This window comes from Rana temporaria, chromosome 8, assembly GCF_905171775.1.
Source record: "Rana temporaria chromosome 8, aRanTem1.1, whole genome shotgun sequence".
NCBI lineage: Eukaryota > Metazoa > Chordata > Amphibia > Anura > Ranidae > Rana > Rana temporaria.
The window spans coordinates 38,430,843-38,454,368 of NC_053496.1; the positions used below are offsets into that span (position 1 = coordinate 38,430,843).

The 23,526-nt window shown below is 44.6% G+C and overlaps 1 protein-coding gene across 1 annotated transcript in view; it reads left to right on the plus strand.

The window, feature by feature from the left end:
- The window catches only part of GPAM (glycerol-3-phosphate acyltransferase, mitochondrial), a 98,585-nt gene that overhangs the window by 31,594 nt on the left and 43,465 nt on the right, over positions 1-23,526 (plus strand). The window contains 9 exon segments of the mRNA XM_040322139.1: positions 1,422-1,562; positions 3,184-3,283; positions 3,395-3,531; positions 10,786-10,885; positions 11,735-11,947; positions 15,653-15,766; positions 15,862-15,947; positions 17,667-17,776; positions 19,194-19,264. Of these exon segments, the coding sequence (XP_040178073.1) occupies positions 1,422-1,562; positions 3,184-3,283; positions 3,395-3,531; positions 10,786-10,885; positions 11,735-11,947; positions 15,653-15,766; positions 15,862-15,947; positions 17,667-17,776; positions 19,194-19,264 (1,072 nt within the window).

Consider the following 23,526-nt stretch of genomic DNA (forward strand, 5'->3'; position numbering starts at 1 on the left):
ATCCCCCCCCCCGTCAGCGTGCCCCCTTCAGATCGAGGGTGCCCCCGTCAGCGTGCCCCCTGTCAGAATATCCTTTATAGATCTGTTGTGATCAATCATAATGCATCTAGAGATTGGTAGAGTGTGAATTGCGTACCTGTACAGGCAGGGGTCGGGAACTGGGCAGAGAAGCTTTCTGCAGGGTGAGGGGCACAAGTGACGTCCTTGATTGTTAGGATCCGGTGCTGCAGACTGGCGGGATGATGGTCTGGATGGGGGAGTCACTCGTTCCGGGTCCAGACCCTGGTCCAACCATTTATAAACGCTGATCTAAGGGCTCGTTCAAGCGTGAGGCTGGGGGGCAGAACAACCCCATGGTTGGGTGGGTGCTTATACCATCCCACTGGCTGCTACACCCTTTAGCTGCAGTAGGTAAGAGTGTACATTTTCCGCGGCACTTGGCTTTGGTGCCACGGCATGAATTGTACCCCCTGGTGCTTTCAGTGGACATATTGCCTGTCAAACACAGCCCCTCCAAGTGAATGGGGCCATTCTGCAAGCACCCTGCAACCGCGGGGTTCAAGCATCTTCACCACCTGTCCAAGAAAAGCAATACCAACACTCAAAGTTTGGCCATTTTTATATGTCCTGTCTTCACTAGAAGGAAAAATCTGCCGGAGGTATCCCAATATCAACACATATTGGGCTAGATTCACGTACCTGGGCGCATCTTTTGGCCGGCGTAGCGCATCCCATTTGCACTACGCCGACGTAACATAGTGAGGCAAGGCGAGTATTCACAAAGCACTTGCTCCATAAGTTACGTCGGCGTAGCGAAAATGGGCCGGCGTAAGCCTGCCTAATTCAAATTAGGCAGGTAGTGGGCGTACTACATGTAAATTAACCGTGACCCGCATGCTCAGAATCATGTCGCAAATACTCCCTACGATACGACGGCTCAATGCGTACGTCATGAACCTAACTTACGCACAGCCCCATTCACGTACGACTTGCGTAAACAATGTAAAATTTGACGGCAGTTCCGACGTCCATACCTTGCATGGGCTGCGCCACCTATAGAGGTGTTTTATCTTTACGCCGGCGTATGTCTTACATAAACTGCGTAGCTTACTGCGACGGGCGTACGTACGTTCGTGAATCGGCGTATCTTGCTCATTTACATATTCGATGCGTAAATCAACGTAAGCGCCCCTAGCGGCCAGCGTAAATATGCACCCAAGATACGACGGTGTAGGAGACTTACGTCGGTCGTATCTTGGCAACTTTCAGGCGTAGCTCATTTTAAGAATGAGCGCATAGATACGACGGCGCATTTTCAGACTTACGCCGACGTATCAGTAGATACGCCGTCGTAAGTCTCTCTGAATCTGGCCCACAGTGTCTACTCACTATAACTGATTTACGGTTTTCTTCCCCACCAGGGTGAAAGAAGCCATAGAAGCCGTGGCGGCTGAGGCCAGTCCCACTGGAACTGCAGACCCCAAGTCTACCAACAAAGTCAAGAGGAAAGCCAAGAAGATCCTGCAGGAGATGGTGGCATCTGTATCCCCAGCATTGATCAGGTGCAGGATTGTGTCTCAGGCAAAGTATTGCAAATGCTGATTTAACCCTCTGCACACTGCTGTACACCTCTACATATTTCTAGCAGACTTTTGCATAAAAACAGGGATTCTTGGTTCACATACAGTACATGGCAATACACATTAAAGCCAGCCAACTTTGTTACTTTGATTACAGTTTGGGGAGAGCACAATGGGTATGACCTAGGGACGGGACAAGGAGTGGGTAGGAAGGGCTGCTGCCCTGGGCACTGTGGTATCATGTGGGGCATGGGCACCATAGGGTGGTTCGTGTTGAGAAGGGAAATTTGAAGGGTGGCCAGGGGGGGGGGGGGGGGTAAGAATTGTTCTAGGAGGGCTAATTTGAGGAGGGGTTCTAGGAGTGATTTGTGTTGGGAGGGAAGATAGGGGAAGAGGATTTGTGGTAGAAGGGGGGATTTGGGAGGTTTGTGCTATAAAAGTATAATGGTGGAGGTGAAATATTTTTTGGGGGGGGAATTGTGCTAGTAAGGATGATTGTGGGGGTATTTTTGTTAGGAGGGGACATTTGTGGGGGGATGTGTGCTAGGATGGGGGATTGGGGGAGCGGAAATTGTGCTGGAAGGAGGGGGGGGGGGGGGGAATTGAAAGTGAGGAGATATGATTTGTGCTTGGAGTGGCGATTTGAGAGGTAGAGGATTTGTTAGGAGGGGGTAATGTTTTTTGGGGGGGGGATAACCCCCAGTATTGGTGTCGGTGAGTGTAATAATAACCCCTAGTATTGGTGTCGGTGAGTGCAATAATGACCCCCAGTATTGGTGTCAGTGAGTGCAATAATAACCCCCAGTATTGGTGTCAGTGAGTGCAATAATAATCCCCAGTATTGGTGTCAGTGAGTGCAATAATAACCCCCAGTATTGGTGTCAGTGAGTGCAATAATGACCCCCAGTATTGGTGTCAGTGAGTGCAATAATGACCCCCAGTATTGGGTCAGGGAGTGCAATAATGACCCCCAGTATTGGTGTCAGTGAGTGCAATAATAACCCCCAGTATTGGTGTCAGGGAGTGCAATAATGACCCCCAGTATTGGTGTCAGGGAGTGCAATAATGACCCCCAGTATTGGTGTCAGTGAGTGAAATAACCCCCAGTATTGGTGTCAGTGAGTGAAATAACCCCCAGTATTGGTGTCAGTGAGTGCAGCAATAACCCGCAGCATTGGTGTTAGTGGATGCAATATAAACCCTTGCCATTGGTGAGTGCAATAATAACCCCCGGCATTGGCGTCAGTGAGTGCAATCGTATCCCGCAGCATTGGTGTCAGTGGATGCTTAAATAACCCCCAGTATTGGTGTCAGTGAATGCGATCATATCCCGCAGAGTTGGTGTCAGTGATTGCAATAGTAACCCCCGGCATTGGTGCAATGCAATAATATCTCCAAAACAGTGGTGTCAGTTGATGCAATAACCCCCAACTATGGTGTCTGTGGATGCAATAGTAACCCCCAAAACTGGTGTCGGTACTATTCACTCTTCCCCGACATAGGTGTTCATGGCAGTAAAAGTTGACGCTCCTGTGATAACAGGCCCTGAGGAACTCCTGGGATGAGGGGATGGGACAATAATCACATTTTTAATCTCTTACAGGCTAACGGGCTGGGTTCTCCTGAAGCTCTTCAATGGCTTCTTCTTGAACATTCAGATTCACAAGGGGCAATTGGAGATGGTGAAGAAAGCGGCCACAGAGGTAGGTCGGCCTTTGCTCTGGTGTATGTTTATTTGTTTTTGTGTTTCACCCACGTTGTTCTCCGCACCTCTCACAACGTGACGTCTCTCCCCTCTTGTCTTCAACCTGTAGACGAAGGTTCCACTCGTCTTCCTCCCCGTTCACAAATCGCACATCGACTACCTTCTCCTCACATTCGTCTTGTTCTGCCACAACATCAAAGCCCCCCATATTGCAGCAGGGAACAACCTCAACATCCCCATTTTCAGGTCTGTACCGACCCCTTCCATGAATAATCGGCCTTTCATTTTGGACAGCTGTGTCTTTCTGTGTAAACGGGAAGAAAATGACCTGTTATTAGGCTGTTTTCTTTCCAGGTCGAATTATTTTATTTATAATGAATCTGGAAAATACTGCTTTATGACCACTAGATGGAACTGGTGATAAGAGGAAATAAAATATCTACTATGATTGTCGGCTCCATCTAGTGGTCATAATGGAGTATTTTCTTGAACCCCAACCTCAAACTCCCCCCCCCCCCCACTTTTTTGTTTTGTTTACGTAAATGAATAACAATTGAGCTAAAGAGTAAACAAATATAAGTCCAGGGGCCCTACCAATCACAGTGGTGATGGGCGGAGACTGCAGCTAAGGCCAGAGCCTCCCGACACTTCCTGAGAAAGGGTGACAACGCTGCCGATGATAGAAAGGCAGGTTTGTCACCCTTTTACAGGAAGTGGCTCGAGTTCAATTTTTTTTTTTTTTTAATAAGAACTAGAGCTAGTCTAATAGGTAAATGAAAGTCTTGGGGGGGCCTAGAGATTGGCTGCTGGACCCTTGTAACCTTCCCATGCTATCACATAGGGCGCTTGTTGATTACAACCGAGATTATGCACACACAAAAGTATTTTTCACAAATTCATTCAAGACCATGTTGCAAAAATAAATACACCCCTATTAAAGTCTTAAGGCCCATACACACGATACGAAAATCGGAAGTGAAATTTTGTCTGAACGATTTGCCGATTTTCGGATCGTTGGTACAGTACTTTTGACAGCCGATTCAGGTTTTTCGTCCGACAAACGCTGGATGTGCAGACTATAAAAATGTTGTCATGAGTGAACTCTACGTACAATTAGTATGTTTTTTGTCCGAAATAAATCCTAAGAGCAAGACTACGCATGCTCAGAAATGAAAGAATACATACAAAACTATTAAACACTATGGCCCAGATTCACAAAGCACTTACGCCGACATATAACAAGTTACGCCGACGTAAGTGCAAATGTGCGCCGTCATATCAGTGCGCCAGACCCACAAACAGATATGCGCCCCAAGCCAGGCTACACCCCGCCAACGTATCTTGCTTACACCTGCGTAGGGTGGGCGCACATTTAGGCTGGGCGCATGGTGCCGCTCCCATTCAAACATGAAAATGAGGGAAATACGGCGATTCACGAACCTGTGTGCGCCCCACGCAGGCTATGCGAGGTGCGCGTAAGTTGTACGTCCGGCGTAAAGTTATTCCCCATAAAGGAGGCGCAACCCAGCAGCAGACATGCAAAGGTCTGCACCAGGGAACACAAGCCGGCGTATTTTACGTTGGACGCGTGTCTGGCTGGGCGTAGGTTACGTTCACGGTGTACAAAGTGATCCGGCGTAGTTTAGGCAGTTGTTCCGACGTGGTTGTGAACAGGCGCAGGGGGATGCATCCACGTCACGGCGCATGCGCAGTTCGTAATACGTATCTGTCTGGCGCTCGGCCCATCATTTGCATGGGGTAACGCCTCATTTGCATGGGTCACACCCACTTCCTCCTATGCCGGCCTACGCCTTTGAATCCTATGCCTCTCCGCGCTACGCCGGCGTGGCGTACGACGTTTGCGCTACGGCGGCGTAATGTGCGCCCACACTCTGAATCTGGGCCTATTACGTCACTTCTGAAGTTGTATTCTGTCGTACGAGAATTTTCGTATGGTGAGTAACCTCTTCACTTTCGACATGAGACCAGCATGCAACAAACAAACGGACGAACGGTTGTCCGAAAAACTGATCGTGTGTACGAGGTTTAGGGAGTAAAGCTACATTTTAGACAACAAAATCCTAATTAACAAGAATTCAACAACAGATGAGTCTAATCAACAGATGAGTCTTCTCATTTCATACGGGCAGCAATGGCACCACCACACAGAAATGTCAGAAGGCCTGAGAAAGAAAATAATTTCTTTACACAAGAAAGGTGAAGGCTACTAGAAGATCGCCAAAGCTTTACTTATCAGTCAGAATACTGGAGCAAAAGTGATTAAAAAATGTAACAAAGATGGAACTGCAACCATCTCACAGAGACCGCCAGGCCATCAACGGAAGTTATCACCTCGACAAGATCGTCTTCTGATGAGAAGGGTTGAAGGAAATCACCATGCAAGTTCACTGCAGTAAACAAAAGAAGTAGAAAGCCAAACTGGGATGTTTGTTTTCCGTGACACAATAGGAATGGCATGCATGGGTGTCGTCCATGAGGGAAGCCTCTCCTAAAGCTCATGCACCAATAGGCTTGCCTAGAATTTGCCAGGGCCCATGCTAAAAAAGAAGACTGCTGGGACTCTGTACTCAAGAGTGATGAGACCAAGATAAATGTTTTTGGAACTGATGGCTTAAAAACTGTATGGCGTCTCAAAGTTGAGGTACAAAAAAAATGCCTGGTGCCTACTGTGAAACATGGTGGTGGCAGTGTCCTTCTATGGGGCTGCATGAGTGCTGATTTTGTCTGGTAGCTACATTTAATTGATGGTATCGTGAATTCACAGATATACTGCTCTATATTGAAAGAGAAGATGCTACCATCACTCCGTTCCCTTGGTCGTTGTACACTTTTCCAACATGACAATGACAACACACATCTAAGGCCTCGGTTGCATTTCTGAAGAACGGGGTGAAAGTGATTCAGTGGCCAAGTAGGTCTCCTGATCTGAACCCAATCGGAGAACAACTATGGGGATTTCTGAATAGACAAGTTGAGCGTCACTCTCCACCCAGCATCCAGGCTCTAAAAGAAGTCGTTCTTGAAGAATGGAAAAAGATATATGGTGCAATATGTGCCAACTTGTTCATTATATGCCTAGTTTGCTGAAGACAAGCAGACTAAGGACATGGATTACTGGAACCGTCCCGTCTAATGAGACCAAGATAAACGGATTTGGTTCAGATGGTGTCAAGCGTGTGTGGCGGCAACCAGGTGAGGAGTACAAAGACAACGGTGTCTTGCCTACAGTCAAGCATGGTGGTGGGAGTGTCATGGTCTGGGGCTTCAGGCACTGGGGAGCTACAGATCATTGAGGGAACCATGAATGCCAACATGTACTGTGACATACTGAAGCCAAGCATGAGTGAAGGTTCTGGAGTGGTCATCTCAGTCTTCTGACCTCAATATCATTGAGCCCCTCAATATATCATTGAGATCTCAAAAGTGCTGTTCAGGCAAGACAGCCCAAAAATTTCCAGGAATTGGAGGCTTTTTGCCAAGAGGAATGGGCAGCTTTACCATCTGAGAAGATAAAGAGCCTCATCTACAAATACCACAAAAGACTTCAAGCTGTCATTGATGTTAAAGGGGGCAATACACGGTATTAAGAACTGGGGGTATGTAAACTTTTTGATCAGGGACATTTGGGTAGTTTCTGTTGCCATTATGATGTAAAAAGAGTAAACACAGTTGATTGATAATAAATGGCTTCCGCCAAACACTAATCATGAGTGACAGAAAAGTTTGTGTGTTATCAGTCATATTCTCTGAAAAATGGCCAAGAAATCATCAATTTTGCCAGGGTATGTAAGCTTATGAGCACAACTGTACGAGGTGTGTCAATTAAATAACTCACCTTTTATTTACCGTATTTATTGGGGTATAGCGCGCTCCCGCGTATAGCGCGCACCCCTAAATTTGCCCAGAAATTCCTGTGAAAAAAATATTTTTGTACTTAGTTTGGTGTCTTGCACGGCGGCCTCGACGGGTCCGGCGTCCGTCTGCGGCTTCGGGTGTCCTCTTCGTCGGGTCCGGCGTCCTTCTGCGGCATCCTCCTCGCTCGTTTCCCGCTTTCCCGTGCCGAGTTTGAATACTGCGCCGGCATATACTGCGCTCGGTATTTGTCGGCGCAGTATTCAAACTCGGCGCGGGAAAGCGGGTATCGGCATATATCGCGCACCCACGATTTTGCCCTGATTTTCAGGGCAAAATAGTGCGCGGTATACGCCGATAAATACGGTATATGTATTACAAATGTAATTCTTGTCCCCTTCAATATATTCCCCATTTGCACCAATACATTGCTGCAGTCTTGTTTTCCACTGGTTGGAGACATGGAGAAAATCTATTTCTGTCAGCTGTTTCAACACATCTGCCGTTTTCTTCTTTACAGCATCAACTGACTCAAAACGTGTCCTTTTAACCCCTTCCATACAAGGTATTTTCACCCCCTTCCTGCCCAGACCAATTTTTAGTTTTCAGCACTGTTGCACTTTGAATGACAATTGCGTGGTTATGCAACACTGTACCCAGACGAAATCTTTGTTTTTCCCCCCACAAATAGAGCTTTCGTTTGATGGTATTTGATCATCTCTGCGGTTTTTATTTTTTGCGCTATAAACAAAAGATGAGCGACAATTTAAAAAAAAAAACACTATATTTTTTACTTTTTTATTTAATAAATATCACAATTTAAAAAAAAATAAAAAAAATTTTTTTCCTCAGTTTAGGGCGATACAAATTCTTCTACATATTTTTGGTCAAAAAAATCGCAATAATCGTATATTGATTGGTTTGCGCAAAAGTTATAGCGTCTACAAAATAGGTGATAGATTTATGGCATTTTTATTTTATTAATTTTTTTATTAGTATTGGCGGCGATTTGCGATTTTTTTACTGTGACCGTGACACATCGGACACTTTTGACACGTTTTTGGGACCATTCACATTTATACAGCGATTAACGCTATAAATATGCATTGATTCCTGTGTAAATGTGACTGGCAGGGAAGGGGTTAACCACTAGGGGGCGTTGAAGGGGTTAATATGTTCCCTAAGGTGTGTTCTTACTGTAGAAGGGAGGGGACCTCTGTACTGGGAACACACATTGGTCTCCTCACCGCTGACAGGAGGTGGATCTGTGTGTTTACACGCACAGATCCACACTCCTGCCGTGATCACCGACAATCGCGGGCACCAGGCGGCAATCGCGCTGTGGCACGAGCGCGCGCCCCCTAGATTGCCGGGAATACAGGACGTCATATGACGTCCACCCGGATCGGCGAGGGGTTCCTGCCGCCGTCATTTCACATTGACGCGGTATGGAAGTGGTTAAGCACTGATTTAACTTTTAGGAATTCATTCTCATGTCCCTTCATTGAATCTTTTGTGCCACTCAAACACACGTGCACGAGACAGGCCGTCATACCTATACACTGTAGTAAGCATTTGAAAACATTTTGTTAGTGTTCTGTTAAATTTTACAAAAAAATTCAAATTGTTGTTCAACTTTTAAACTCAAAATTTTTTCAGCACACTACAGAAAACACAACCAAATTAAATGGCGACTCACAATTAACTGAATGTCATAGAGTGTTGCCGCTTGCCATGCGGGTCCAAACATGTTCAAGGTCACCACGCATGCAGTTAATAACTGGTTCTGACTGCTTACTAGGTGGGATCATCCCATATAAAAATCACAGCACAGGTTTGTAAACACCAACTGTGCCACACATGTGAAGTATGGCTTGAGAGCAATAATTTTAGGTCATAATTAATGGTAAAAAATATATGAAAAACCCATCATTTCAAAATAGAATCTTAATAGGCGAATATAGTACAGCATAAAAATTGCAACTGCTTACCCCTCCACATTGCATTGGGTTCCCCTCCACATTGCATTGGGTTTCATGACAAACCATCTAGTCTCTTGAAGTCTGTTGGGTCTGTTATGGTGGTATCTTAATGGTACCCTTTCTGAATTTGTATGTGGATGCTTAGGTCTATGTACCTTGTGTATTTATATGTTTTTCTGTTTATTGTAATTGTGAAAACGTTCTATAAATAAAGAAGGCATAAAATAAAAAATTGCAACTGCTGTAATTTTATTCTCCAGAGTCTTAGCTTTTGGGGGAAAAAAAAAAAAATATTATATATATATATATATATATATATATATATATATATATATATATAATTTTAAATAAATGAACTTTGAAGCAAAATAAGTGTCAGTGTCCATCAATGCAGCCTCACCAGTGCCCATCAATGCAGCCTGATCAGTGTCCATCAGTGCAGCCTTACCAGTGCTTGGAGATTAAAGCTGCCCTACTGCACAGATCGGGGATCTCCTACTTACTCGGCTGCCGCTGTTACACAAAATCATGCCTCCTGAAATGGCTCCTATGATAAACGTTGCATGTCCCGGCATTGGACCAGTGTGCTGTCTATCATAGGAGCCAGTCCAGGAGGCGGGACTTTGTATAACAGCGGCCACCGAGTAAGTGGGAGATCCCCCGTTCTGTGTAATCCAGCGGCGCTCGCCCCCCTTCCCCTCCGAGGCAGCCCAATGGAAAATATCGGCATATAACACGCACACATTATTGGCACTCTTTTTTCAGGGGGAAAAAGTGTGTGGTGTACGCCGATAAGTACAGTGTGTGTGTGTATATGTATGTATGTGTGTGTGTGTGTATATATATATATATATATATATATATATATATATATATATATATATTTTACAGAGATAATAATAAATATATATATATATATATATATTTTAGAGAGATAATAATAAAGAGAGAGAGATAGAGGGAGAGAGAGAGATCATAATAAATAGAGAGAGAGATCATAATAAATAGAGAGAGAGATCATAATAAATAGAGAGAGAGATCATAATAAATAGAGAGAGAGATCATAATAGAGAGAGAGAGATCATAATAGAGAGAGAGAGAGATCATAATAGAGAGAGAGAGAGAGAGAGAGAGAGAGAGATCATAATAAATAGAGAGAGAGAGATCATAATAAATAGAGAGAGAGAGATCATAATAAATAGAGAGAGAGATCATAATAAATAGAGAGAGAGAGAGATCATAATAAATAGAGAGAGAGAGAGATCATAATAAATAGAGAGAGAGATCATAATAAATAGAGAGAGATCATAATAAATAGAGAGAGATCATAATAAATAGAGAGAGAGAGAGATCATAATAAATAGAGAGAGAGAGAGATCATAATAAATAGAGAGAGAGAGAGATCATAATAAATAGAGAGAGATCATAATAAATAGAGAGAGAGAGATCATAATAATTTTTTTGGGAGGGGGTAGAATTTACGGTAATTTTTAGCATAAATTATGTTTTTTGTCGTGTGCACAAAATTTCAATTGCCCCGGTAGGCAAGTGGTTCAGCATTTTGCTAACAAATGTAATGTTTGTGTGAATATATAATATATGCTCTTGCAGACTAGGAATAAACTGCTGCTTTCTTATTGGACAGTACTTTGATTCGCCTGTTGGGCGGGTTCTTTATTCGGCGAAAACTTGATGAAACCCCAGATGGCAAAAAAGACATTCTGTACAGATCCTTGTTAAACGGGGTAGGTACAAAAGTAGCCTTCCTTTCAGAATAATGTTGGCCACCTTCTCATCGGCCATGTCTTTGTAGTTAAATGTTTAGGAATAGCATTGTTCACCTTCTTGCTGGTCATGCTGTTTAGTTAGTTGAATATTTTTGGAATGATTCAGAACAACATGGTCTTCTCATTGCCCATGTCTCATAGTAAAATGTTTATGAATATCATTGTCTTCTCATTGGCTGGATCTCGTAGTTCAATGTTTTTGGAATGTCTGGGTATATAATTTTCTTCTCATTGCCCATGTCTCATAGTTGAATGTTTGGGAATACCGTTGTCTTCTCATTGGTTGTGTCTCGTACTTAAATGTTTTTGGAATGTTTGGGAATACCGTTGTCTTCTCATTGGTTGTGTCTCGTACTTAAATGTTTTTGAATTGTTTGGAAATATCATTGTCTTCTCATTGGCTGGATCTCGTAGTTCAATGTTTTTAAAATGTTTGAGAATATTATTGTCTTATCATTGGCTGTGTCTCTTGGTCAAATGTTTTTGGAATATTAGTGTCTTTTCATTAGCCGTTTCTCTTGGTTAAATGTTTTTGGAATGTTTGGGAATATCATTTTCTTCTCATTGCCCATGTCTCATAGTTGAATGTTTGAAGTTGAATTGTCTTCTCATTGGCCAGGTCTTGTAGTTAAATGTTTTTGGAATGTTTGGGAATAGCATTGTCCATCTGCTTATTGGCCATGCCTTGTAGTTAAATGTTTGGGGGAAAAACATTCTCCTCCTTTATTATTGGCTGTGCCTTGTAATTGAATGTTTTATATGTTTGGTAATAATGTTGTTCATCTTCTCGTTGGCCGCGTCTTCCAGTACATCGAGCAGCTCCTTTGCAAGCATCAGTTCTTGGAAATATTTCTGGAAGGAACTCGCTCTCGCAGTGGCAAGACCTCGTGCGGCAGAGCCGGCATCCTGTCTGTCGTCGTGGACACTTTGTGCAACAGCTCCATCCCCGATGTCCTTGTCATACCTGTGGGGATATCTTATGACCGTATAATTGAGGGGCATTATAACGGAGAACAACTGGTGAGTACCAAGTTTCATTTTGATTGTGTTTTTTTTTTTTTAATGCTATTGGAGTTTTGGAATTCGTAAGGAATTTCTAAGGTAATAATTTGCTTTCCTTACCCCGTCCTTTGAATGGTTACTTTGTCACTTTTCTCTGACCCTTTCATTTTTTTAATACAATATATCAGTTTCTATGGTGCTCTTATGCTTACAATACCAAATGGTCACCAGAATGACCATAACTGGAATGTAATTGTGGGACTTGCACAGTGCAGCTTGTACAAAGCCTCGATAATAAAGCATATCTTGAGATACCCAAAATTACCAGAATCCCTGTCTAAGAGCAGTTACCAAAAAAGCAGCTTCTCGATGAATTACAGTTTTTGGGGGGGGAGCAACCACAGTGGAGTTTTTTTTTTGGCTTCCTTAACCACTTAAAGCGGGGGTTCACCCCAAAAAAAATTTTAACATTACATTCAGCCGAGTTGTCCTAATGACAATCGGCTTTTTTTTTTTTTTTTTTTCCCGTACATACCGTATTTCACCGCCGCTTCCGGGTATGTCTTCTCCGGGACTGGGCGTTCCTATCTGATTGACAGGCTTCCGACCGTCGCATACTACGCGTCACGAGTTGCCGAAAGAAGCCGAACGTCGGTTCGGCTCTATACGGCGCCTGCGCACCGACGTTCGGCTTCTTTCGGCAACTCGTGACGTGCAGTATGCGACGGTCGGAAGCCTGTCAATCAGATAGGAACGCCCAGTCCCGCAGAAGACATACCCGGAAGCGGCGGTGAAATACGGTATGTACGGAAAAAAAACAGCCGATTGTCATTAGGACAACTCGGCTGAATGTAATGTTAAAAATTTATTTTTTGGGTGAACCTCCACTTTAAGGACCAAGCCTGTTTTTCAGATTTGGCGTTTACAAGATTAAAACATTTTTTTTTGCTAGAAAATTACTTAAAACCCCCAAACATTATATATATATTTTTTCTAACACCCTAGGGAATAAAATGGCGGTCATTGCAATACTTTTTGTCACACCGTATTTGCACAGCGGTCTTACAAGCGCACTTTTTTTTTAAAAAAATGCACTTTTTTGTAATAAATCAGACAACAGTAAAGTTAGCCCATTTGTTTTATATATTGTGAAAGATAATGTTACGCCGAGTAAAATGATACCCAACATGTCACGCTTCAAAATTGCGTCCGCTCGTGGAATGGCGTCAAACTTTTACCCTTAAAAATCTCCATAGGCGACGTTTAAAAAATTCTATAGGTTGCATCTTTTGAGCTGCAGAGGAGGTCTAAGGCTAGAATTATTGCTCTCGCTCTAACGATCGCGGTGATGCCTCACTTGTGTGGGGTGAACACCGTTTTCATATGCGGGCGCTACTCACGTATGCGTTCACTTCTGCGCGCGAGCTCGTCGGGACGGGGCACTTTAAAAAAAAAAAAATATTTTTTTGTTATTTATTTTTAGTAATTTTTACACACACAAAAAAAAAATGTATCACTTTTATTCCTATTACAAGGAATGTAAACATCCCTTGTAATAGAAAAAAAGCATGACAGGTCCTCTTAAATATGAGATCTGGGTTCAAAAAGACCTCAGATCTCATATTTAGACAAAAATGCAAAAATAAATAAATACATTTGTCATTTGAAAAAATGACAACTAGAAAATATTGCTTTAAGAAGCGGAAGTGACGTTTTGATGTCGCTTCCGCCCTGCTATGCTATGGGGACGGTTGGGGGCCATCTTGCCCTCACTCGTATCCCAGCCAAGCAGGGGACAGGACCCCATCGCCTCCGCCACTGCCGACGGCTCCGGTAAGTGAATCCGCCGCGGAGACCACCGTTATCGTTGACAGGACCACTCGCTGAAGAGATGGATATCTCGGTTGTGGCAGCAGCTGTTGCCGTTCCGAGATATTCATCTTTAAAAAAATGACGTGTATATATACAGTGAGCTTTATTTTTTGTCCGCTGTCAGAAGTGAGCAGAGAACTCTGCACTTGTTGCATAGAATCGGGAAATGCTGTTTTAAGATCATGAGGAGAGTTGAATCGCGATCTCGATTCTTTAACGATTAATCGTGCAGCTCTTCTCCCCATTGTTGGTATCGATGGTAGGAATATTGCCTTGTATCAGTGGGAAGAAACAGTGCCCAAAGGCCCACTATCACTCTTATACAGTCCTTAATTATTTAATAAAGTGGGCAAGCGTGGATTGCGATTCCAGCCATGTAAACCAGAAGTTTTCGGGCACTCTCTCTCAAGCCTCATATGCTGGGGTGAATCAATGGACTTCTATTAAATTGCGATAGCCTTTTTGGTATAAATTAATAGTTATAATAAGTTTTGTGCAATTATGTAGATCGGAGTCCTCCATAAACCCCATCAAACATCTACAGGGGTTACACATGTTTAGGTATTTGAGGGGAGGAACTCATAAAGTTGGTTATGGCATACCGAAAGGTATGTGTAACCGGCACTCCCAGACTATGGGGGGAAAACGTGCCATTGTTAGAAAGGCATTTAGGGAAAGAAATTAAGATAGTTTTGAATAGGATACATGGAGGATAATATGTAAAATGTCGGAACTTACCACCTTTAACTCTCACTGTACTGCCTTCCCTGTGCATTAATTGTGCATCGAGAGAGAAGCACAGCGCCATCTGCAGACTAAATATAAAAAGGCTTCTGCGCTACTCAGTGACGTCTTCCTATATAGACAGAGTGAATAATTGCAGCAATAACTATGAAGTGTGTACACAACAACAAAAATAGAGCAATAGTGAATGGGTTATTGCGCAGAAAAATTCATAATACATAAATAATATTATATATCTCAAGACACATAGATGGATGTATGAAGCAAGTGAAAAGAGTGATCAAAATAAATCAATTGATTCCACTGGAAAATAAGAGTGACAAAGTCCAAAAGATGAAAGTGCAGATACACTGCTAATGTGAGGTGTCCATTAATCCCAAGAGGAATGAAACTCCACCAAAGACAGTAGTCTGGTCTCTCAGAACTCTCACCTCAATGAGGGCTAAAATCAGCAATCCATGTGAAATACCACCACGCATCAATCTCCTCGATATCCCCTGGCAAAGGCAGATGGAACACTGATCCCTTAACAAAGTACCTAAATCGCTCAAGCCCGGGGAACAAGAGGGACAAATGGAAGGCCTCCAATAGTGTAGTACGTAAATAAACAGGGCATTTATTGAAAAACAGTTGCGCTTACATGAAAATCGATAAAAGCGAGCATAACATTGAACAGTGGCGTCCACAGCGCCTTCTCACGTCACTCCTGGTGTACGTCTGTCCATGGCCAATCCCTATGCATTACGACGCGGTCTCGTGTCTTCATCTGCAGACTGTAACAAAGATACTTTTAGCATCTTGCTTTATCATGCTTGGCTGTTGTGGAAAATACAAATTTCCCTCTGTGCCCCTAGGGCGCCCTACTGGACTAATTAGGCCAAGGCCTAGCAAAGAAGTGCCAGTTCCACCCCCATCAGCAGCCCAGCATGTACCAGTTTATGCCCATGTATAACTATATCCTATACAGTAGTGGCATTCTATGGGTAGTTGTATGAAGCAGGCGGTGCTTCTGGGGACTATTTATCTCACTTTAAGTTTCTGCACGCTCTTTAACTTTACACGGCCAAGTGCATGAGCCCTTAAATCATTTACTTGTTACCATTTCAGGGAAAGCCCAAGAAAGACGAGGGTCTGTGGAGCGTGGCCAGGGGGGTGTTCAGAATGCTGCGCAAAAACTATGGCTGTGTACGAGTAGACTTCGCCCAACCCTTCTCTCTGAAGGTAAGTGACCTCATGTCGTGCTGTAGGCTCATGCCGTGATTTTTTTGCTGTACTGTTTGTGTTATTTTTGTGTGATATTTTCTCCATGACCTTAGGAATATCTAGAAAACCAGAGGCAGAAGCCATCGCCCGCACCTCTCCGTTTAGACCAAGCGCTGCTTCCCGCCATCCTCTCATCCAGGTACAGCTCAGACCAAGAATCCCAGCCATATCTCTGTTCATTATTCTCCCAGCTATGTGTTAAACGATCTCCCACTTACTCGGTGGCCGCTGTTATACGAAGTCCCGCCTCCTGGATATCCAGCATCATCTAACTTTCCCTCCCCAGCCTGACTGTCCCTGGCCCCCCACCCTTTTCATTGGTTTTAATTTCTTTCAATCATGGAGGCTAGGGTGGTCAGCATGCAAATACAGCCTAGGAAAGCCCACTTCTCCAGACTGACACCCACCCATCAAGCTAAATAGATTCTTCTGTGCAATCTGGATTTATGAAAGTGTGGGTCACAGGCACAAGCCCGACAGTGACATGTCACATTAAGGATTAAAGTTGAGAAGCGGGGGGAGGGGGTGTTCTGCTGTCGGAAATGACATCTTACATTAAAGTGAGAATGCAGGGGGGGGGGGGGGGTGCTGACTTCTTACCTCTTCTCCAATGCAGCCAGAGAGTTGAGAAGCGGGGTGAGGGGCCGAAAATTACTTCTCACCAGGCGGGGCCTCTAGTAATTTGGGGGGCCCTCCACAGCTTTGCAGGGCCCTAAGCGGCTTGCATAGTGAGCCCATAGGGCGGATCGGCCCTGTGTAAGGGTTTACAACCACTTTTAATGACCAGGCCTTTTTTTTGCGATACAGCACGGCGTTGCTTTAACTGACAATTGTGACGTGGCTCCCAAACAAAATTTATGTCATTTTTTTTTCCCACAAATAGATCTTTCTTTGGGTGGTATTTGATCACCTCTGTGGTTTTTATTTTTTGCGCTATAAACAAAAAAAGAGCGTACATTTTGAAGAAAAAAACAATATTTTACATTATTAATATAGTAAAATATTTTTTTTTGCTATAACACATATCCCCCCCCCCCCCCCCAAAATAAATAATGCCTTCATAAATTTAGGCCAATATTCTTCTACATATTTTTGGTAAAAAAAATTGCCAAAAGCATATATTGATTGGTTTGCGCAAAAGTTATCGGGATAGATTTATGACCTTTTATTTTTTTAATGGTAATGGCGGTGATCTGTGATTTTTAGAAGGACTGCAACATTGTGGCGGACAAATCTGACACCAAATTGCACTTTTTGGGACCAGTGACATTATTACATTGATCAGTGCAATAAAAATGCACAGATCAATGTATAAATGACACTGGCAGGGAAGGGGTTAACACTAGGGGGCGATCAAGGGGTTACTTGTGTTTCCTGGGTGTGTTCTAACTTTAGGGGGGATGGACTGCCAGGGACATGACAGAGATCACTGTTCCCGATCACTGGGAACAGAAGATCTCTGACATGTCCCCAGTCAGAACGGGGATCCACCTTGTTTACAAAGGCAGATCCCCGTTCTGCCTTTCTGCACAACGATCTCGGGGGCGGTCGGTGGACATAGAGTCCGCCGAGCACACTCCCACGGCTTGCAGCGGGCGTGCGAGCACGCCGCCGGCGGGGCGTGTGCGAGCCCGCAATTTCACATGTACGAACCAAGTACAAGTCCGTCAGGTCGTACAGGAGAGCAGACCTGCTGCCTTAAAAGTAAGGCGGCTGGTCGGCAAGTGGTTAAAATACATTTACATTTTTGGTTGAAACATGACAAAATGTGTAAAATGTCAAGAATACTTTTTCACGGGAACTGTATGTTTTCATCTTTAGTGCAACTTGAAAAAACGTTTTTTTTCTTCTATGTTAGAGCCACAGATGCCGTGAATGAGAGCGTTCCAATCTCTAATCCTGACCTGAAGGTGGACAGCCCATTCAGAAGACAGATAATCTCCAGTCTGGCCAATCATGTCTTGTTTAGTAAGTATAATTAAAGCGGGTGTATACCCGCAATTATTATTTTTTTTTACACCTGTAAGGCAAAAGCCATAATGAGTTGGTATGCACAGGCATCATACTACCCGACTAGTTTCACAAGATCCAGCTCACTCTTCAGGGGTGTGTAACACTGTACCACTGAGCTTGACCATGGCTACAGGTGTGCGACCTCAAGACAGCGTCAGCAGGTGCCTCACCCGAGAGCTGAGTGGGCGAGGTCAGAAAGGGACCCCACCAGGCCAAACGGAGAGCAGGCATGGCATAGAGACCTCGTTAGTCCATAAAAAGTATAGGCTGAGTATGGTGAATATCCCAAGTATAAAAGTAATGAGACACAGCAGGCAATCTCCACAGCTGTGTGTGTTTTAAGTGAAGAGGTCCCTTTCTGACTCGGCCCCCTCAGATCCCGGGTGAGGCACCTGCTGCCGTCGTCTTGAGGCTGCACACCTGTAGCCATGGTTAAGCTACACACCCCTGAAGAACGAGCTGGATCTTGCGAAACTAGTTGGGTAGTATGATGCCCGTGTACTCTGACCGATACTACATTTATGTACCAATATGTTTTGTATCTTGTTATTGGAAACTGTTGGTGTTATCTATGCATGTAAAGAACTTTTACTTGAATAAATTATATACTGTAGTAACTATTGTTATTCGTACTGGAGGTAACGGTACCCACTTCATTTAAAGTCCCGGGGCGAATCCTTTCTTTGACTATCAGTCCTGTTATGAGGACCACCAGAAAAAAATCTCCCCATAGACAGCAGTACTAATCTTTATCATATTTGAGGGCGGGGGGTGGCTCTGGTGTGATTGCAAGGGGACACTGGGATATAAAGGGACACTGCAATCATTGCAGTGCTCTTTTAAAGTGCAGTCCCCGTTACATCGCAGTGCCCCCTTCCCTTTACAGTGCAGCCCCTGTTACATTTATGTAAAGTGGACTGCACTGTAAAGGGGGGCTGTGATGTGACGGGGGACTGAGGACACTGTGGGACTGCTTTTAAAGGGTTAACTCCAGCGTCTGTAAAGGGAGGTGGTTGTGGATGGGGGGGGAATAAGGACAAACTTCATGAATATCCAGTCCCCCACCGCCCCCCCCCCCCCTTCCATGAAACTTGTCCCTGGTGCCAAGAAGATTGGGGACCTTTGCCCTATGAGATGTTTTGTCTACTTCTATTCTAATGACAAATGTAAACTGTTACATATGCCCTCACCGCGGGTGACAAAACCCTTTTGTACTTTATCCAGATATAGAATAAATGTTTTAGGCTGGAATTCCACTTTATGTGGACTAGCATGCTTGCAGTGTTTGCTGTATAATGTTAGCTGCCTGTTGATTGGTGCTTTTTGCTCTGATTTAGATTTTGTAATATTTTGTCATTTTTTCCTTTTCCAGCTGCAGATCAGTGCTGCGCTGTGATGTCTACACACATAGTGTCCTGCCTTCTCTTGTACCGCTATCGGGAGGTGAGTTGGGAGACATGCAGGTCACATAATTTCAGAACCTTAAAGTACACGTGTCATTTTTTTTAATTAAATAAAAATCCTGCTCCGCCCCTTCTTGTTTAGTCCTTGCCCCCCACAAACAGACCACAGATGTGGTGTGAGCCCCACTGCTGGATGCCCGCTGGGTAGTGTTTGCAAATCTATGAAGCGGCTGTACAAAGGATGGGTGTAAACATTACCCAGTGCTGAGCAGGTTCATGCTGCATCTAACTTATGTTATTGTGTGTAGTTTATATTGTATGCCCTATTAGATAGAAGGTTTTGGGGGGGCCTGTGCAGGGAGTTGATTAACAAAAGCTTCACCACCCGCATAGCCCTGTCTTAACAGTACAGGAGACCTTTTTTCTTTCTCGTACATCACGGGACACAGAGCGGCATATTCATTACTATGTGGGTTATATGGAGTACCTTCAGGTGATGGACACTGGCAATCTCAAACAGGAAGTCCCCTCCCTATATAACCCCCTCCCATAGGAGGAGTACCTCAGTTTTTTCGCCAGTGTCTTAGGTGTTGGTCATGGAATAGCTTTGCCTCCACATCCTTGGGATCAAGGCAGGCTAACCGGATCTGTCCAAGGTGCCTCAGAGCCAAAGTGGACAGTACCCGGGCCCCAAATCGTGGGGTTTTGCCTATAATTCTTCTCTTTTAGAGCGCTGGACCCTGGGCCCAGGACTTAGAGCCTTTTCTAGGTGCCTAAAGATACCTGTTGCCAGGGTGCTGTATAGGTCCAGGACAGTGGGTTCCTTCCAGAACCCCAGGGCCTGAAGGTCTAGTACGCTACCCACGGAGATGGGGGAAGATTGGACCACTTGCTGTGCAAACGTCCTGCGGCATGGAGCAAGTAAGAGGGGGGCCTGCGGGACTTAGTTCGACGGCAGGCTCTCTAGGGGAAACCTTTGGGGGGATTTGCCTGAGTATGCTCCTGCATTGGCAGTTTGGGGCCACTATGTCTGTGTTACCCCAAAGGCTAGGTCCCTGGTCTATATAAAAAACAGGGTGCAATCAGCGCAAATATATAGATCAAAAAATTATGATATTAAAAGTGTATTTATGTGATACAGACCCCCAGGGTTCAGATCACTGGTAATGCCAGCTGAACACTAAGGGAAATTCGCAAAAATCCTAAGCAAGTAAAAAATAAAATAGAAAAAGTGCAGCGCAAAACTCAAATATATAAATGATACTGGTATACTCAAACACCAATACCATAAGTGTGAATATGAATATGCAGAAAAAATGGAAAAAAAAAAAAAAAATTATTAAAAATTAAATACAATTCAAACAAACAGTCCAAAAGTCCATAAGTGTCAGAAGATGAGTGAATTAAACGAAAATAAATCTCCACCACGTGACAATCCACCAAAATTTTGAAGTGATCCCTCCACCGTTGTAGATGGCTACTCTCACCTTTATATATGGACCACTGAGTTAACAGATGGTCAATAAAGCAAATCAAATAGGCAGGTCATGAACAGGAACCAGGCTGATGTATTAGATCCTCATAAGACAACCAAACCGCAAAGGACAGGTGCATGTAAAGAGATAATCACAGACTAAGTGCTCACTGTTGCAATGTGTGGATTTATTCTTTAAAAGAAGCAAAAGTCAGGCTACTCACATTTGGCCAGACAAAAAACGGCATGAAGTAACAATCTTTAGGAATGAACAGCAGATGAGCGACGTGATGTTTCAGGCTCCTAAACCACCGGACGCGTTACGTTATATCAACTTCCTCAGCGGGGCGGGGCTATGTCTATGGTCTATGTTGTAGGTATCTATGCTGCGCGCCAGGTTGGGAAGGGGGGCTGTTTGCCTAGCTTTGCCCAGAACTAAGGGAGGTGTCTTGGACCTACTGTGTGTTCTTACCTGGCTGGGTGCCGTGCGGTGCTCGCTCTGGGTCCCAGGAACGCTGTCAGGGAGAAATCTCAGGCAGCTTAGCTTCCAGCATGGTTCCCCTCCCCGTAGTACGCGCGCGGGCGCGTGCACGAGTTATACAAATCTTTTGCGCCATTGCGAGGGGAGGGGGCGGCGTCACGCTACGTTAAGAGGAAGGGGCGTTCCTTCCTCTATACTTTAATCGGCTCAGTTTGATCCTGAGCTCTGAGGGAGGAGGACACAGAGCAGCAACGCTGCAGCTGAGCACAGTGGCACCCGGTGGCGCAAGGGAGTATTGCAGTTCTGGAGCTCCAGAACAAGCTATTTTCTTTTTTAAGCCTAATATCCCATTGATGGCAGCAATTAGATACTAGCAATTTTTTTTGGAGGGGCCAGTATTGTTTGAAAAAAAAAAAGACAAATCTAAAAAAAAAAAAAAAAATACTGGGCTCCCCACCGGTTTTGGGCATCAGTGACTGCTATTTCCCTAAACCATATATTTGTTATCTCCTAGCTACAACAGTCAGTTGTTGTAAGCGGAGTACCTCGGTATTGTACTATGGCTCCCAAGGGCTCGGGATCAAGGGGTACAAAGGGTTCCAAAAAACCAAAGGGTTCCCCCTCGGATTCTGAGGATACGAGTCAGGCTATGCCAGTACTCTCCCCACCTGTCAATCCAATGGTGGTCGCCTGGGATGAGCCATTAGGGGGGTCTGGTGCTGAGGCTGGCCCAGATCCGCCCAACCCTGTGTTTGTCACAGAGGCAATGCTAGCTGTCTACCTAGGGGGGCTAGAGAAAAGATTGGCAGCTATGATCACTAATTCTATTCCAGGCAAGAAGCGGACTAGATCCCCTTCGCCTAAATGTGTATCCTCAGATGCGGAAGTTCTCTCCCCGAAGGAATTAGAATTTCAAGAGGATCAATTGGACCAGAACCTAGAAGGTTCAGAAATTGAAGAATCTACTGTCTCCTGGCATGGACATTAAAATTGCAGGGGTCCCCGGTGAGAATACAATCGGACAATGCCACAGCTGTGGCTTATATAAACCACCAAGGGGGAACCAAGAGTCAAGCCGCTCAGAGAGAGGTGAGCTTGATTTTTCTGTGGGCAGAGGTTCATGTACCCTGCATATCGGCGATATTCATTCCCGGAGTGGACAACCTGCAGGCAGACTTCCTAAGTCGCCAAACTCTATTGCCAGGGGAATGGTCTCTACATCCCCAGGTCTTTCAGTCAATCTGCCAGAGATGGGGAGTGCCAGATGTGGATGTCATGGCATCGAGGTTCAACAAGAAGCTAGACAGGTTCATGTCCCGGACAAGGGACCCTATGGCCTGCGGAACCGATGCGTTGGTATGCCCTTGGCATCAGTTCAAACTTCTATATGCCTTTCCCCCGCCACAGTTACTACCCCGCCTGTTGCGCAGGATCAGAGTGGAGCACAGGCCAGTCATTCTGGTAGCTCCAGCTTGGCCTCGGAGGGCGTGGTACTCACTAGTCCTCAAGATGGCAGTGGGAGACCCTTGGACTCTTCCTCTACGGCCAGACCTACTCTCTCAAGGCCCGATCCTCCACCCTGCATTACGGCGTCTAAATTTGACGGCCTGGCGGCTGAATCCCTGATTCTCAGGGGTAGAGGTCTGTCTAAGCAGGTAATCTGTACCCTGAATAAGGCTAGAAAGCCGGTCTCCAGAGTAATTTATTACAGGGTTTGGAGGGCCTACATAGGCTGGTGTGAGTCCAAGAAATGGGATTCCCGCAAGTATACCATTGATAGAGTGTTAAGTTTTCTCCAGCTAGGAGTGGATAAAGGCCTGGCATTAAGCACAATCAAGGGACAGATTTCAGCTTTGTCAGTTTGGTTTCAAAGGCCGCTGGCCACCCACTCGCTGGTTAAGACCTTCATTCAGGGGGTCTTGCGTATTAATCCTCCAGTCAAGTCACCACTGTGTCCGTGGGACTTAAATCTTGTTCTGTCATCCGTTGGCTGAAATTCCTTTGGTTTTACTGACAAGGAAGTTGGTATTTCTGGTCGCCATAGTGTCGGCCAGGAGAGTGTCAGAATTGGCAGCCTTATCTTGTAAGGAACCATATCTCATTCTGCATAAGGACAAGGCGGTTCTCCGTCCTCATCCTTCCTTCCTACCAAAGGTTATATCCAGTTTTCACCTAAACCAGGATTTGGTACTACCATCCTTCTTTCCGAGACCCACTTGTAGAAAGGAAGGGTTGCTGCATACCTTAGGCATTCATGGCCCTGACAATATCCATCTTAAAGCTACAGAGAAGATTCGGAAAACAGATGTGTTGTTCATTTTGCCGGATGGGCCCAAGAAGGGGCAGG